The sequence below is a fragment of the Furipterus horrens genome, unplaced genomic scaffold, assembly GCF_987537825.1.
Source record: "Furipterus horrens unplaced genomic scaffold, mFurHor1.1.pri manual_scaffold_10, whole genome shotgun sequence".
In the NCBI taxonomy this organism is placed as follows: domain Eukaryota; kingdom Metazoa; phylum Chordata; class Mammalia; order Chiroptera; family Furipteridae; genus Furipterus; species Furipterus horrens.
This window is the reverse complement of record NW_028327180.1, coordinates 85,939,193-85,955,085: the sequence shown is the minus strand read 5'-3', so window position 1 is coordinate 85,955,085 and position 15,893 is coordinate 85,939,193. Positions and strand designations below refer to the sequence as shown.

General features: G+C 45.8%; 1 protein-coding gene across 3 annotated transcripts in view; it reads right to left on the bottom strand.

Annotated features, from left to right (window-relative positions):
- Positions 1-1,426: 1,426 nt before the first annotated feature.
- Positions 1,427-15,893, bottom strand: part of LARP1 (La ribonucleoprotein 1, translational regulator) — a 47,943-nt gene continuing 33,476 nt past the window's right edge. For all 3 annotated transcript variants that reach the window (XM_090288472.1, XM_090288474.1, XM_090288473.1), the window contains exons 9-19: positions 13,810-13,984; positions 13,509-13,678; positions 11,810-12,202; positions 10,871-10,994; positions 10,540-10,745; positions 10,042-10,148; positions 9,080-9,231; positions 6,211-6,355; positions 4,042-4,151; positions 3,722-3,849; positions 1,427-2,133 (exon numbers count right to left, since the gene is read on the bottom strand). In XM_090288472.1, the coding sequence (XP_090144598.1) occupies positions 1,924-2,133; positions 3,722-3,849; positions 4,042-4,151; positions 6,211-6,355; positions 9,080-9,231; positions 10,042-10,148; positions 10,540-10,745; positions 10,871-10,994; positions 11,810-12,202; positions 13,509-13,678; positions 13,810-13,984 (1,920 nt within the window). In that variant the 3' untranslated portion in view covers positions 1,427-1,923. The remainder of the gene's footprint in view (positions 2,134-3,721; positions 3,850-4,041; positions 4,152-6,210; positions 6,356-9,079; positions 9,232-10,041; positions 10,149-10,539; positions 10,746-10,870; positions 10,995-11,809; positions 12,203-13,508; positions 13,679-13,809; positions 13,985-15,893) is intronic.

Sequence of the window (15,893 nt, the reverse complement as noted above, 5' to 3'; positions counted from 1 at the left end):
GCAGAGACGGGGAGGGGACAGGCCAAAAGCAGTGAGGTGCCCAAGACAAAGGCAAGCCCTTGCCAGTCTGGGATACTATCTCCTACTCCCAACCTTCGGGTCCAGCAGAGGGAGCAACCGAAAAAGAGGCCAAAGAAGTGTCAGCAACTGAGCAACGCTACCAGAACTTTTCAGTGCTGCCTGGTCCCCACCGGGGGTGAACGTGCCATCATGCACGCCCTCTCCCCAGGTTCAAACGCCAGTAGACTCCAGCCATTCCATTGCCGTTCACAGCCCAATCCAAGCAGTCAGTGGCTGGAGAAGTCAGGTATACTCTATGTCCACATATACCTTCCTGCCAAGGGGCTTCTCCAACTGGCAGGGTTCTCCCCAGCCCCAAACTCCTCCTTATTCCTCATTGCCAGGCAGGGTCCATTGGAGGGTGGGCAGAAATGGCTTGCAGAAGGGGATTCGAGATGGGGAGACCACATCGGACCCAAAGGAGAAGGGCATTTTTCTCCACCTTTTATGAGATAAAGCCTCCTTGAGGTCTCAAAGGTCTTTCAGGGCAACACAATGAACACTTCCAAGCCTCAACCTGCCAGGTGTTCATCTTTCCCCTCTGAGGTGGGGAGACGGTCAAGCTGAGGACAAGTGTGTCCCAGATCCAGGCCAGCGCTCTTCTCCAATAGTTTGAAGCAAACTTGGCCGAGGGGTTCCGAGGGTAGGATGAAGGGTATCACAGCAGGACAGAGCCTGGCGTGAGGCAACAGCAAGCAGAGTGAGGACACGACAGTGGCAGCAGTGTAGACACAGGACGTCAGCTTCAAACGATGCAACAGCAGGGATCTTGGGGGCACGGCTCTAATCCGAGCCACCCCCAACTCTCTTGCCTCCAAGGCAGGAGGCATTGTACATGCAAATCAGTCCAGAGAAAGATTCTAGCCAATCCAGCCCAGGCACATCCAGAGAAGGTGGGAGCTTGAGCTGACTCCACTGAGGAAAACAGGCATTTGGGTAGTTCAGATTCCCGCTCCACAATAAGGCAACTTTTAAAAAAAATATTATTTCAAGAACAAAACAAAATAAAAAGAATTCCAAGGGTAGGAGAAAAACATTACTTTCTGTGGATTAGGTGGGGGTTTTCTGATTTTTTTTTTTTTTTTTTTGGTCTTTTATGTTCGGTTTTGTCTTTTCCTTCTTCCCCATGGATGGAAAGGTCAGAGAAAAATAAAATAAGTCATCTTTCAATAGTCTTTTTCTGGTATGAGCAGCGTCTCTCTGGGCTGGGAAGGACGGGGCATGGGGAGAGAAGAGTGGGGAGAGGCTGAAACTGTCCCCCACCTCCACTTTTAGATCCTTTGGTTTCCTTCTCCCAGAAGATGGCAGAAGGGCATGGTGGGGACAGCAGGGAGAGAACACGGTGATGGAAAGCCCCAGACGATAATGGGGCCAGGGGTGCTGCCAGCCTTCCATGGGACAGTGCTAGGCAATGGGGCCCACAGGGCCTTCTCGTGGGCTGCATAGTTGGCTTGAGAGGGAGCAGGAGGCTGTGGGGTGGGGACCAGGGTTGCGGCCTATCAGCCGTGGACAGGGCTAGTGATTTTGGTAATCCAAATGAACTATCAATAATTTAAAACTTGATATATATAGTATATATATATATGTATATATATATATAAAATCTCCCCCCTTTCCCTCCCCCCTTAGAAGAAGCTAGGATGTGAAGAAGAGGCATGAAGAGAGGAGGGGGAAGGGGATATGTGGAGGCTCCTGCCCAGGGGTACCTCTGATAGCCCAAATGGTGTACACATTGCTACTCAGCACGAAAGCCCATCCTAATGAATCTAGGCCTGTCCCTTCTCTGTCCCCTCTCCTGGGACTGGGCACCCCCATGGACTCTTGCCTACTCCCCACACAATACCCCCAGTGTTAAGGGATTTTTCATTTTCCCAAAGTCTGTGTGTCTGAATGCTGGCTTGTCCATTTGGCATCTTCCCGGACGGGCTGGCCGGTGGGTGGTGTGGGGGGTTGGCTGATCACGGTGGCTGGCCTGCTGGAAGACTGCGAGGGGCACCGCTTCCGGCCCTCACCACTGCCAACTCCTGCTGCCACTGGGTGTCGCTTGTGGTTGCCCTCTTCACCCATGGGGGGCTGTAACAGGAGAGAATCACAGGTGATTGGGGGCACTACCCACACCCGCCCCTGCCCCCACCTTGCCAGGACTGTCTGGGGAAATTCCTATTTCTCACCTCCAAATGTTATGTAGATAATCAACAGGCTTAACCCTAAAAACAAATTACTAGCTTTATTAAGCACGTCTCCATGCCAGGACCATGCACCGTGCGATTTTATGCACTTACTCATGGGGTCTCTGCCACCCTTGGATGAAGACATAACCATCGATACTGCAGATGAGGAAACTGAAGCACAGAAAAGTAATCTGCCCAGGGTTCCATAGCTGGTAATTGGTAAAGACAAAATACGGACTGTGCCCATGTATTGCTGAAGCCCAGGCTTTTATCCATAGGAGTTTCTGTTCCCATTAGGGGAAGAGATCACTGCTCAGGAGATAATATGTGGAATGTGACATACAACAGTCTGAGACATCTCAGCTTATAAGGTCCAAAGCTCCTGGGGGCTGCCTCATCCCCACAAGGACCTAAAAAGGGCACTGACCTAAAAGTCAGACCATCATTGATCCAGTCCAGTTGCATCACTACTGAAGGTCTTGTAACCCTAAGGAGATTTCCTTCCCTTTCTGGGCAACAAAGCTAGGCCCATCCTGTCCTGCCCTAACTGGTCTTCCTATTAAAATGGCTCTCTGCACATGACCCTTCCCCCCACCCCCAAAGGAGAGAGAGCTTAAGGATGAAAAAGAACCTACTCATCTTTATACTGGGAAACCTAGGCAGTGTGGCCATTATCTCACCGGGAGGCCATGAGCTTCAGTTTACCTGTCGGTCCAGGGATGAGAACAAAAACCCTTGCCTATTTCACCCTTTATAAAAGTTAAATGAGGACACTGTAAAGTGTCTAGCACATGGTAAACACTCAATGGCAATTTAAAAAATAAAATGTAAACTACTATTGCAATTTACTTATATTTTTACCTTTTTTTCTAAAAGGTTTCAAGAGAACAGTTATCCCTACTACATTATAAACTCCTTGAAGGAAAAGGAGTCTTTCACCCACCACTGGAATCCTGAAGCACCTCGCACAGATGCATCCACACCCAGTTACTCCAACTACCCATCTCCTTGAAAACCCAGTAGCAATAACCCTGACCCACCACCAGATGTCACTGTTGAGTTACTACTCCAAAAAGATAGTGGAGCAGGGGTGGAGGTGGAGAAAAAATTGAACATAATTCATAAACTTCTGGGGTTAGAACTGGCCTCTTCCAAGAAGACCACACACATTTTACCGTGGAGACCCACCCTGACCAACTAGGGCACAGCAGCAAGGAGGACTGCTGAGATAAAAGGGAAAGAACATTGTGAAAGCTCAGCTACTTCACCCAGGGGAAGGGGAGGGAGGAGCAACCATGTAACCCCTTCCAATCAGCCTTCACTGTCCACTTCTCTCACTTTATTTTACAAAGGAAGAAACCAGGCCCAAAACGGGGCAGGTGGTGTCCCTGGGCTAGTGGTATAGCTGAGGTCAGAACCCAGGTTTGCCGATCTCTGTTCCAGTTTACTTTCCAGGAAAACCAGGGTGAGAAAAGAAGACTTTTACTCACATCCACTCGGAAGTCTTCAAGACGTCGGAATTTGCCGAGGTATTCTTGAAGTTTGGGGTCAATGTCCAAATTTTTGGCTTTGGAATATTTCAAGAAGGCCCAGAATTTCTCCAGCCCATAGAGTTGCCCTGTAGGGAAAGAGGAGAAAGAGGTAGAAGCTGGGCTGGTGTCAAGCTGGGGCTGAAGCGGCACAGAGGACAGTGTGCTGCACTGTGACTGGGCAGAGCCAGGCCAAGCTGGGGAGGGAGGGGGAGCGGGAGAGGGAGAGAAGGCCTAGGGTACAGGGCTCACAGAGCGCCTGCTGGGGCTGGGGCTCTCACCGGCTTCATAGTCCTTCACCGTTTCCTCCTGAAAATCCTTGAATATGTCCAGCCGGAACTTCTTCTCCAGGCCATAACTGTAGTATCTAAAAAGGCACTCCAAACCATATCTGCAGGACACAAGTCAGGGAAATCAGGACTCAGTTTTTTCATCTGAAAATGAGGACATGAACCCGTACAACAGATGAACTGTGGAAGAGTCCAAACACAGTGGATTATCAAGGAAATGACAAATTCTTTAAGAAGGCTAACGTTTAATGCTAGTCTAAGTGGCTCCAACATTAAATGCTTACAGTCGGCCAGGGGTCAGCAAACTCTGGCGAAATGAATAGCAGCCCCTGACCACACCATTTGTTTACTCCAGTTCATCTGTGAAATGTCATTGGCAGCTTTCTGCTACAAGGGCAGAATTGAGTAGTTTGCAGCTGAAATCACAAAGTGTAAAATATTTACTGTCTGTCCCTTTACAAAAAAGCTTGCCAATCCCCGGAATAAGCTCTCTGCAAGGCCACTTGACCATGCCAATTAGTAGGTTTGTTCATTTATGACTCACTTCTAGGAACATGTCAGGGAAATGGCCAAAAGTGCAGATTTAGATTTTAAAGATGTACCAAAACTACCCATAGCAAAATTATTAAACAAAATCCTAATGTCTAAGAATAGGTAAGTGGTGAAGAAAAACATGGTAAATCTGTTCAATGGAATGATATAAGCTATTAAAATTATAACGTAAATATTCACTGATGAGACTGACAAATGCTTGGAGATATTATCAAGAGGAAAAGACATGTTTCAATGTGTTATATGTAGAATTAGCCCATTTTTGTAAATAAATGTGTAAATTTTACATCTGTGTGCACACAAAAGTCTAGAAGGGCATACATTCAAATATATTAACACTGGTTATCTTTGGGAGTTGGAAGTTTTCAAATGATCTTATATATATTTTCTAAACTTTCAGGCAAAACCACATAACTTCTGTAAGAAGGCCAAAATAGTCAGTTATTTAGCAACGTGGAGAAATGTTCATGCTTATAAATGATAAATAAGACACAAATAGGCATTCACAGGATGATGTCAAAAACATAAAACACGGCAGAGCTCTAACATGGGTTGTCTTTGTACTGAAGCTTCCTTAAGCGCTTCTGTACTTTTCAAATTGCTTAAGAGAACACATTTCACTTCGGAATAAAAGAGAAGAGTCTTTAAAAGGTTTTTTAATTAGTAAAATATTGACAACAACCAAGAAACATCAATCTGTTGCCTCCCATATGTGCCCCGGCCAGGGATGGAACTTGGAAACTTTTAGTGCATGGGGCGACGCTCCAACCAATTGAGGCCCCTGGCCAGGGTCGGCATGATCTTTAAAAGACAGCATCAGCCCTGGCTGGTGTGGCTCAGTGGACTGAGTGCCAGCCTGCGAACCAAAGGGTCACCAGTTTAATTCCCAGTTGGGGCACATGCCTGGGTTGAGGACCAGGCGGGGCGTGAGAGAGGCAACCACACATTGATGCTTCTTTCCCTTTCTTTCTCCCTCCCTTCCTCTCTAACTAAAGATAAATAAATAATAATAAAATAAAGAAGCAAAAGCACATATAATAGAGGCCATCTTTCGTGTAAACAAAAGGGGTAGAAAGATTACACAGGTGTATGTCCTTGCTTACATGGGCAAAATATTTTCAGAAAGGACCCACATGATTCTAATCATACTGGCTGACTGGGGAAAATGAACTCAATGGGAGGAAAAAGGGATGAGGAGACTTCTCACTATGTAATCTTTAAACTCTTGAATCTTTTTTTTTTTTTTAATTTTCAAAGATGTTATTTATTTTTAGAGAAGGGAAGGGAGGGAGAAAGGGAGAGAAACATCGATGTTCAAGAGATACACTGACTAGTTTGCCTTTCACATGCTCCCAATTGGAGACCTGGCCCATAACCCAGGTGTGTACCCTGACTCAGAATTGAACTAGTGACCTTTTGGTTTGTAGGCCGGCACTCAATCCACTGAACCACACTAGCAAGAGCTAAATTTTGAATCTTAAACCATGTGCATATATTCTTCATTCAAAAATAAAAAATTTTAAACAAAAGATTTCCAGTTAGTTCTGGAAGCAGACCCATCATCAGGGAGCCCTACCAGCTAGAGCTCCCTACCCCAATCCCGCTCACCTGTAGCCTTCCTTGGCATCCTCCAGAGCCAGCTGCTTGAACTCCTCATACATCTTTTTGTTGAAGTGATCTCGGAGGAAGAAGGACCAAAATCGAAAGAGAGTGTTCATCTCCTGAGACTGGCCAATGCCCAAGCGTTTCCGCTCTGAGGGGGAAGAAAAGAAGAGAAGACATGTCAGGAGCAGGCTGCCGGTGCTTCACAGGACAAGCGGATCCTAGAGCTCAAGGACCATCGTCCTTTCTCCAGCACCTCCCCACTCCCTTGTTCATCACCTGCCCCCTCAGTCTTTCAGATTTATTGAGCACTAACTACTCTGTATCAGGCCCTGTGCCTCACCAGGAGCAGGTGGCATGAGCTTCTGAACCAGGTCACCCTTGTCTGGTCTAGCTCTTCACCTCAAACTATACTGTGCTCATGTGTAGGCAGAACAAATAAAAGCATGAACAAACAGTCTGTACATTCCAACTAGTTACAGTCTCCATTACCAATAATTATTTCAGGAGTCCTACAATATTAACAAGTACAAAGAGGAAACGTGAAAAAACAGTACACAACACCAAAGCACAGGAAATGAAAAAAAAATCGATAAATTTGATTATTAAAAAATTTAAAATCTTTGTGCTTCAAAGGACAATACTAACAAAGAAAAGACAATCCACAGAATGGGGAAAAATACTACAAATCATGAATGTGGTTAAGAAACTGGTATCTAGACTATATAAAGAACTCTTATAACTTAATAATAAAGACAAATAATCCAGTTAAAGAAATAAGCAACGGATCTGAATAGATCTTTTCCCAAAGAAGATGCACATATGGCCAACATGGAAAAACATTCAACGTTATTAGCTATCAGGGAAATACAAATCAAAGCCTTTAAGGAGGTATCACTTTTTACCTCCTAGAATGGCTATAATAAAGATAGACAGTAACAAGTGTTGGGAGGATGTAGAGAAATTGCTGCCACTTTAATAATTGTTATTATTTATTGATTTTTGTGAGGGGGGGAGAGAGGGGGGAGAAAGAGAGAGAGAGAGAGAGAGAGAGAGAGAGAGAGAGAGAGAGAGAGAGAGAGAGAGAGAGAGAGAGAGATGCTGTTCCACCTATTTATGCATTCACTGGTTGATTCTTCTAAGTGCCCTGACCGGGAATCGAACCTGCAACCTTCGTGCATCAGGTCCATACTCTAACCAATTGAGCTACTCAGCCAGGGCCAGTGCCTCCACTTTTGAAAACAATCTCGCCATTCCCCAAAATGTTAATCATAGAACTACCACATGACTCAACAATTCCACTCTTCCACCCGAGATAAATGAACTCAAAAGCCCATCAATTATGGATAAACAAAATGTAGTATATACATAAAATGGAATGTTATTTGGCAATGAAAAGTAATGAAGTACCGATACATGCTACACCATAGAAGAACCCTGAAAATAAAAGCCAGGTCACAAAGAACAATGTATGACTCCATTAATAGGAAAAGTCCAGAAAAGGCAAAGCTCCAGAGAGAAGATTGGTGTTTGTAAAAGTCTGGGAGGAGTTGGGGGTGGGGGAGTGTGATCAGGAGTGACAGATAAGTGGCTGTTTCTTTTTGTGGTAGTAAAACTGTTCTAAATTGTTTCTGGTGATTGTACTGTACAGTTTAAATGGGTAAATTATATGTATGGTATGGAAATTTATCTCAATAGAGCTGTTATTACACATACACATCCATGCAGAGGAAGAGGAAAGTAAGATAAAGAACCAAGCACTTAGCAGCCATGCTTTGCTGAATGAAAGGGGGTCGGGTGAGGTAGTAACTAACTACAAGTGAGTATTAAGATTGGTTTTGAGCACTTTACAGCCAACCTGACAGAAACCTACAGTTAAAAGCATTTCATTATGTGATCAAAGGAAACACGTGAGAGCACCTAGAGAGGTTCTTCCTTAGACTATCGTCTAGAGCAGGGGTCAGCAAACTTTCTCCTGTGAAGGGCCAAAGTGAGTATTTTAGGCATTGCAAGGCACATAAGGTTTCCCTCCACACCCCCTTAAAAAAATGCAAAAACTGTTCTTGGCTCATGGGCTGTAGAGAAACAGGCTGCTGGCTGGATCTGGCTCACACCATAGCTAGGCTACCTGTCCTAGAGAACATATGCTGCCTCACGCGTACCTCTTGTGACGGACAGTGGACCATGGTGGACAATGCCTGAGTTGGCAGTCTGGCCAGAAATAGGAAAACTCTTGATTTTTAAAAAATCCTCACTTGAAAATATTTTTTCATTGATTTTAGGGTAGGGTGGGGGACATTGAGTCAAGAGAAGCATCGACTGGCCGCCTCCTGTACATGCTCATACCAGAATCAAACCTGCAACTTTTTGATTATAAGATGATGCTCTAAGCAACTGAGACTCACCAACTAGGGCCAACTCTTGATAGATATTTTATTTTTTTTCAGAGAGAGGGAAAGGGAGGGAGAAAGAGGGAGACAAAATATCGATGTGAGAAAGTAACATCAGTTGCCTCTCGTGTGCACCCTGACTGGGTACCAAATATGCAACCCAGGCATGTGCTCCAATTGGAATTGAACCAGCAACTTTTCAGTTTGCAGGACGATGCCCTACCCACTGAGCCACACCAGCAGGGCTTGATATATATTTTTATATTAATAGAGGAAGATCAAAGAACAAGAATGTTCTGAGTACCAGAGCCTTTTAGCCTCCTGTATTCCAAAACCACTGGCCTGAGTCTAACTTCATTCCTTCTTGCTATGTCACATCACTTGTTCTGAGGTCAGAGAGAATAGTTACCTACTCCATCAGCACTTATACTCTAGAGCTAAGTAGTGGCCTCAGAGGCTCAGTCCCTCCCTCCTGTGCTTCTTACCATTAAGGCAGCGCCTACGATACTTGTGGTAGACGTGTTGTGTGAAGCCATTTTCCTTGAGCAGTTCATGAGAAGGATGCTGGAACTTGGGCAGCGACTGAGGGGTACAACCATAGCTGCCAACCGTAGGTGTCCCTTCTGAGGGGCTGGAGCTACAGAGGCCATGAAAGAGATAGTGTCACCAGGTTCCCCGGAGCAGCTGGCCATCAGGTTAGCAGCTGTCCCTCTAAGTCTCTTCCATCAGCCAAGATCCAGCCTCTTACAGAGCAACAAACAAGGAGGCCCAGGTACTGTGGGGTAGGCCTTTGACTTATAACCACGTGTCTGACTTGTTCTTTGCATCAACTTTCGTAAAGCTTTACACAGAGGTCACTAAGGTTCAGAGAGGTTGGAAGACTCATCCCAGGTCATAAAGCTATTTAAAGGCCAAGATCTGTACAATGTCCAAACCTGAGCCCTTAACCATTTATTTATCCCGAGTTAGCACTTACCTTTCCTGCATGAGCTAGTATTGATTAATTCATCCACATTTTTCTTAAAACCATGCCTATTTTTGGTATGTGCCATCTTTGCAGGAAGCAGAGTGCACAGGCCAATAGCTTCCAAACCTTCCTTTGGAACAGGGAACACTGGGGCTATTTCACTAAAAATAAATAAAAAGGAATCTGGGCCCTAGCCCCAGTAGAGCCCAGGATTCTGTGTTTTTATTCAACTACCTGGCTATACCAAGGTAGGCAGGAAATATCCTCATTTGAAATCAACTCAAGAATACGCTCTGAGCCATCTGGTCTCACACAGCTGCAACACCACTGCTTTGAAAAGAAGCCTCCCTCTTCCCAGGCCTTGGATGAAGCTTTCTAGACTAGTCCTGTTTTTTTGATTTAGACAAAGGTGCCATTGATCTCACGGCTCTCCCACCCGCCCCACAGTCAGCCTGCTCTTCCTCCCGCAACAGCCCGCACCTGATGGAAGCGGTCCGGGGCCTGTGCTCTCGGGAATCCATCACCCAGCCCACATGGCTCTCCAAGGGTGGGTTGGAGCTGTGTCTTGTCTTCCTTTTCCGAGGCATCTGCAAAGGTCAGTCCAGAGCTTGTTACTTATTACACTCATGTAACTGCGAGGAGCATCAAGCATTTCGTAGGACTAAGTAAGCTCCCCTCATCTGTGTCATCTCACAATTTACAAATCATTTTCATATCTATTCCCTCACAGCGTCCACATCTAGGAGCTGACATGCCTATTTTGCAAAGGAGGAAGTCTAGGCTTAGGAGTGAAGTGATATTCCCAAGGATCTAAACCTGGTCAGTCCCCCTTGGGTCTCATCATGGCTCCTAAGAAGCAGCCCAAGAACACAGAGCGGGCAGGGCTCTGGCACTCTCAGCTTAGACAAGGCAAGAGAGCAGCACAGCATGGGCTGTGGTGATGTGAACCCCTAGCAGCAGCTCGCAGCAGTGCCTCACCTTGGCATCTAGTGTTCGTCCTTCCTTCACCACTGGGTAAAACCGTGATGTCTGGCTTGAGTCCTTGAGCTGCGGTGTCCGGGGAGTGCGGGGGGTCCTGGCGTTGCGGTAGTTTGGCGACTCGGGGACAGTGGTTGGTAGAGAGCGGGCGATGGTAGAGGGCTCAGGAGCACCAAACAACTTGTTGGCCAGGGCATCGGTGGGAACTGCAGAGGCAGAGCGGGGTCAGCAAGCAGGGGCAGGCCCGGGTCAGATCTATCCTCGGAAGGCCCTCTGTCAGGGGACTCCAGACCCTCCAACCCAGGCCAGGGTCCCCAGTGTCACCCTTCACCTTGCTGGAATCGGGGTGGCCCCGGAGGGACCTCCTGGTTGGGATCCACAGGGGGCTCAGGGGTTAGTGTGTCAAACTGCTCCCGGCTGATCATGTTGACTTTCTTGAAGTTCTCGACTTCTTGCTACAGAGGATACGAGATGGGGGAGGAGAGATGTTACTAAGAGGACTGCCCCAGCCTGTTTAGGAATCAAGACCTGCAGAAAGCTGGGGAAGGCAGCTCCCACGTCCACATATGTGGAATTCTGGTCCCCAGGCTCTCAGCTGCCCTGTCGTCATTCCTCAACCCCAGTTATCTGGGCACAAGCGTGCTAACCTAGAAAGGAGGTTAGTACTAGCCCAGCCCTCTCTGCGACACGACAGGTCAGGACTCCAGAGCCCCAGGAACTCAGTGCAGATTCCTCCCAAATCTCTTACTGCTAGTCTCTCTTCACCTCCACCCAACACACTGCTACTTACTGCACAGGCTCACCAAAGGCCCACCCACCACCACATATATCCACATTGTAAAAACCTGCAACAGTGGTTTAGACTGTTTCCAGACAGCAATGATTTTTAAAAGACCCATCTTCTCTCCATTTTCCAAACACAAATCAAGCTCCTCAAAAGGCTTTAAAATTTTTATATATGCTTAAATACTTATAAATAGAAATGACAATCTAACCCTTATTCTATTTCCCACAGAAGTGTCCAGCTGACTGTATGACATTAAATATGGATGCTCAAGTGGCAGAGTAACCATCCTGCACACTGGCAGAGTTTACAAAGTGTTTAAACATCTCTTTTCACTCCTAATGCTCCAGTAAGGTATGAATCATCACCCCCTTTTCATATTGAGGATACCGAGGTTCTGTGCCCAAGGTCACACAGTTAATTAGCCTTTCCCCCATTTGTTATAGGCACCCCAGGCCCACCCCTATTGCTTTGTCTGAACCTCACCTTGATCTGGGAATACTCAGGTTCAAACTTTGCAGTCCACAGGTCCTGCTCATAGTAGAAGAGCCCATCGTTAATGACCTTGGCCAGCTCAGCACTCATCTTGGCACGGGAGGTGTGGTTGCCTGTGCGGTCCCCCCCGGGGTGCCGGCGCATGTAAGGTGGCGTCTGAGTGACAATGAGGATCTTATTGACATCCCGGTCATCAATCTCATAGTCAGAGTCTTCATCAGACCAGGCGGTGAAGGTGTTCTTCCGTCCATCCATCTGCTCCATCTCTTCGTCAAACAGGAAATCCAGTTCCTCTTGCTCATCCTGATCCTTGGACATCAGCTGCTGAGAGGGCAGTTGTTGAGGCAGAGAGGTCTGGTGGAGGAACCTAGGCTCCTCTGACTTCTAACACAGGGACAAACCAAGGGAAAAGAGAATCACCAGGGTGGCCTTAGACCACGTTTTGTAGCTATGATACAAGAGAGGTCTCAGGCTCTCAACATTAGATTGTCACAATTATGTCCTGATAATGCTAGCAGGTCACATGTGCCTTGGAGGCAGCTTCAAAGGGGAAGGATGTCCCATGGGATTCCAGGTTTCTTTACATATAGCTCAAATCACAGTTATTCACAATGAGATGATAAGTTCCCTAGAGGTAGAAACTGTGTTCTCACTCAGTACCTAGACTGTGACCTAGTGATAGCAGATGTTCAACTATTTTATGAATGAGTAAGTATCCACTGGTACCAGGCCCTGAATGAAGAACCCTAAAAGCAGAATAATAAACAGGACAAAGTCCTTGAATTTAAGGAGCTCACAGTTTAGTAGCAGTCAACCACCAGTCAGTCAAGTGCAAGGTGGTATGGAGAAGACTATAAACAGGACTTGTACACATACACAGGGAGAGGGGCACTTAACCAACAGAGGCCGGAATGAGAACAGTTAGGGAAGACTGCCAGAAAGGAGTGACTACAGCGGTACAATGGAAAAGGGGAGTAAAGGTTTCAAAAGACCCCAAAAGGCCCCGCATCTTTGTGGCCTTCTCACAAACCCTGGACCAAAGAGGGTATGGGGAGTGGGAAGGTGGATGGAGAAAAGTCTGCTCCTGGAAAGGGGGTAGTGACTTCAGCTTCAGAGTACACAAACTTCTCTTAACAGCAAGCTGAATTTGTACGCTTCCTATATTGCTTTACTATTTCAACAGCAGTCTAATCCCTCCTTCATCCTGAAGATGAGGAAACTGAGGCCTTGAGATATTGAACAAGCATCCAAAGTCACTGACTACCAGAGGTAGGAGATCCATGTTCCAGTTTATAGATTCCCACTCTACATCCAAGCTGTGAATCTGCTTCCTCTCCCCTCTTCTGAGGGCCCGAGGAGCTTATTCAGGGGCAATGAGAACAAATGGATGCAGGGAAAAGGCACTTAAAATGCAGCTCCAGGGATTTAGATGGGGCAAAAAAGAACAACCAAGTATCAAGGAACTTGGAACACTGCTGCCAGAAGCTGCATGATCTCCTGCTGTGAAAATCGCCACTGACAATGGAAATAGGCCACATCTACCTCCTGCAGTCACTGCTGGCCTCAGCTCACATGACCAGAGCCACCAGCTTGCCCAACAGCCCTTCAGAGCCCAGAGCCCTGTGATATCCCCTCTGAGCACTCCAGCCTGGGCCCCTCCATCCCAGGGCCAAGGATAGGCCTCATCCACCTTGAGTCGTGCTGGGGAGGGCCGGGGCCTCTTCTTCACTTCAATCCAGTTCTCAGAATCCAGGTCAGGCAGGCTGGCAGACAGGCCCTTGGGCAGTGTCTTTAGGTTGCTGACCTCCTCCGTTTTGGTTGGCACTGGGGTGACTGCACGAGGAGAGCCAGGCGCCGACTCTGAAGGGTAGAAAGGTAGAAAGGTGAGGTCTGTATCCTTCCCAGTCCTCCTCTTGGTGCCAGCCCCGAGGGGGTCTGCTGGCCGGAGGACAAAGGCAAGGGGAGGTACCGTATGCTGGCTGGGTGCCTACCTGTCTCCTTCTGGTAGTGCTGGCGGGGCACAAACTCAGGGCAGTTGAGAAGCTGGGAGAAATCCGTCTGGGAATAATCCACTATTGGGGGACCAGGAAGAGGCCACTTCTCCGGCTCCTCCCTCCTGCGAACCTTCTCATCAACAATCTCCACCACCCTGCTGTCTTTCAGGGCCTGCGGGGGAGAAGGAGGGAGAGGAGGCAGAGAGAAGACTTGAACAGACTGAGATTTAGAAGCTGCTAGACGGCTGGGCCTGGCGAGCTCAGGGTGAGTCCGGTGCTGGCAGGAGGAGGAGAACACTGGCACCGCCTCCACAACAGGGAGACAAGTCAGATTTCAAACTCCTAGGAGGCCCGGACATGAAAATACACCTGCCCTCTGACCCTGTCCTTCCACAGCCAGCAATCTGCCCCAGAGAAAAACCTGCACAAACAGGTGACAATACATGTAAGATACATACAAAAGGCCATTCCTGGCAACACTGTCAGTAACAGGAAAAAGTGCGAATACTTCCTTACTTGCCACCACATAGGCAATTTAAATAAATTATGGCACTTCCACTCAATGGAACACTACTCAGACATTAAAAAATAGTTTCATATGTGCTGAGGTGGAAAGAGCCACAAAAAAACAAGTCTAGGTCAGTATAAAATCTCATTGGTGTTTCAATAAAAAAATTCAAATACAAATTCTTCCAGGATTCACAGGTAAATTGTTACAGGTGTTTATCTCTAGGAAAAAGGTGAAGAGTAGACAGGGAGAGAAAGTTTTCTTTTAAAAATCTTTTAAATAGATGAGGAAAACATTTCAACATGTCCTCACATCCTCTGTTAGTGAGGCCAGAGAAAGAAGCACTCTCATATTGCTGGTAAGAATGCAAAAGGCCCAAACCCTGGAAAGAGAATCGGGCAGTAGCTAGCAAAATTACATATGCACTTGCCCTTTAGTTCAGCCATTCTTCTTCTGGAAATTTACACCAAAGACACACTAGCAGAACCATAAAAAGATATAAATCCAACTCTAAAAAGGTAGAGGAATATCTTTCTATTATACACTATTATGCTCTCAGACATATTAAGTGAAACAATAAAACAGGTGAAGAAATACATGTATTATGTTTCTTCATCTAAGAAAGAGGAAAGAGACAAATACATACAGAAGCATGTGCATATTTTTAATGCAATGATTCAAAAGTTACCTACAGGGAAAGAGAGAGGGAAGAAAAAGGTAGATGTGGAGAATTTTAAGTCCAATTCCTATGAATATACTTTATTGACTTGGAATAATGTAAATATTTTATGTAAAAGTAAAATAACTTGAGAGCAAAATGAAACTAACATATATCAAGTTAAAGATATAACCAACCAAAAACTATTTTAAGTAAGTTGAAAATATAGTCATCTGACTATAGAAGTGTGGGGGGTGTTTTTTAGTAGATGTAGATATATCATTAAGGTACAGTTATAAATAAAAGGTCCCTGGGGTTAAGACTCTGTAGTCCTGAATTTTAATAGAAAGTAACAGCATAACCTCATGATGTATTAACACACACACACCCCCCTCTACAAACAATGATCAATCAAGTAGCAATGAACCCTTTAACTCAAATGTGTGGTATCTAAATATCATAAATACCATTTCCCCAAAAAGAAGAACTAGAGTTCCCTGAAAAATGGTCAATTCCAAATCTCAAGGAGGAAATGTATGAGATGTACTAGGGCCCCACTGGTCAAATATGGGACAATTTGATTGAGCATATCAATGGATTGAAACAAACAAAATATGTTTGAATCTTTAAGTTGATAATGATAGAAACAAAAACAAAACAAAACAAAACAACAACAATAAAAAGCCCAAACCTCACTGGTTATCTCTGAAGTTTATTAGGGGTCAACTCATAATTCTGAAAACTGGTTAATAAAAGTAAATATCAAGCATTTATCTAACCTTCCTGTATAAATTATATACCTCTTGGTAACGGAATAGTTGATGAAGCAAAGATCCTCCTTAAAGAGGTATTTCAGCTAACAAATGACGATGGGTTGACAGAATTAGAGCATCACCATTTTGCAATCCACAATGA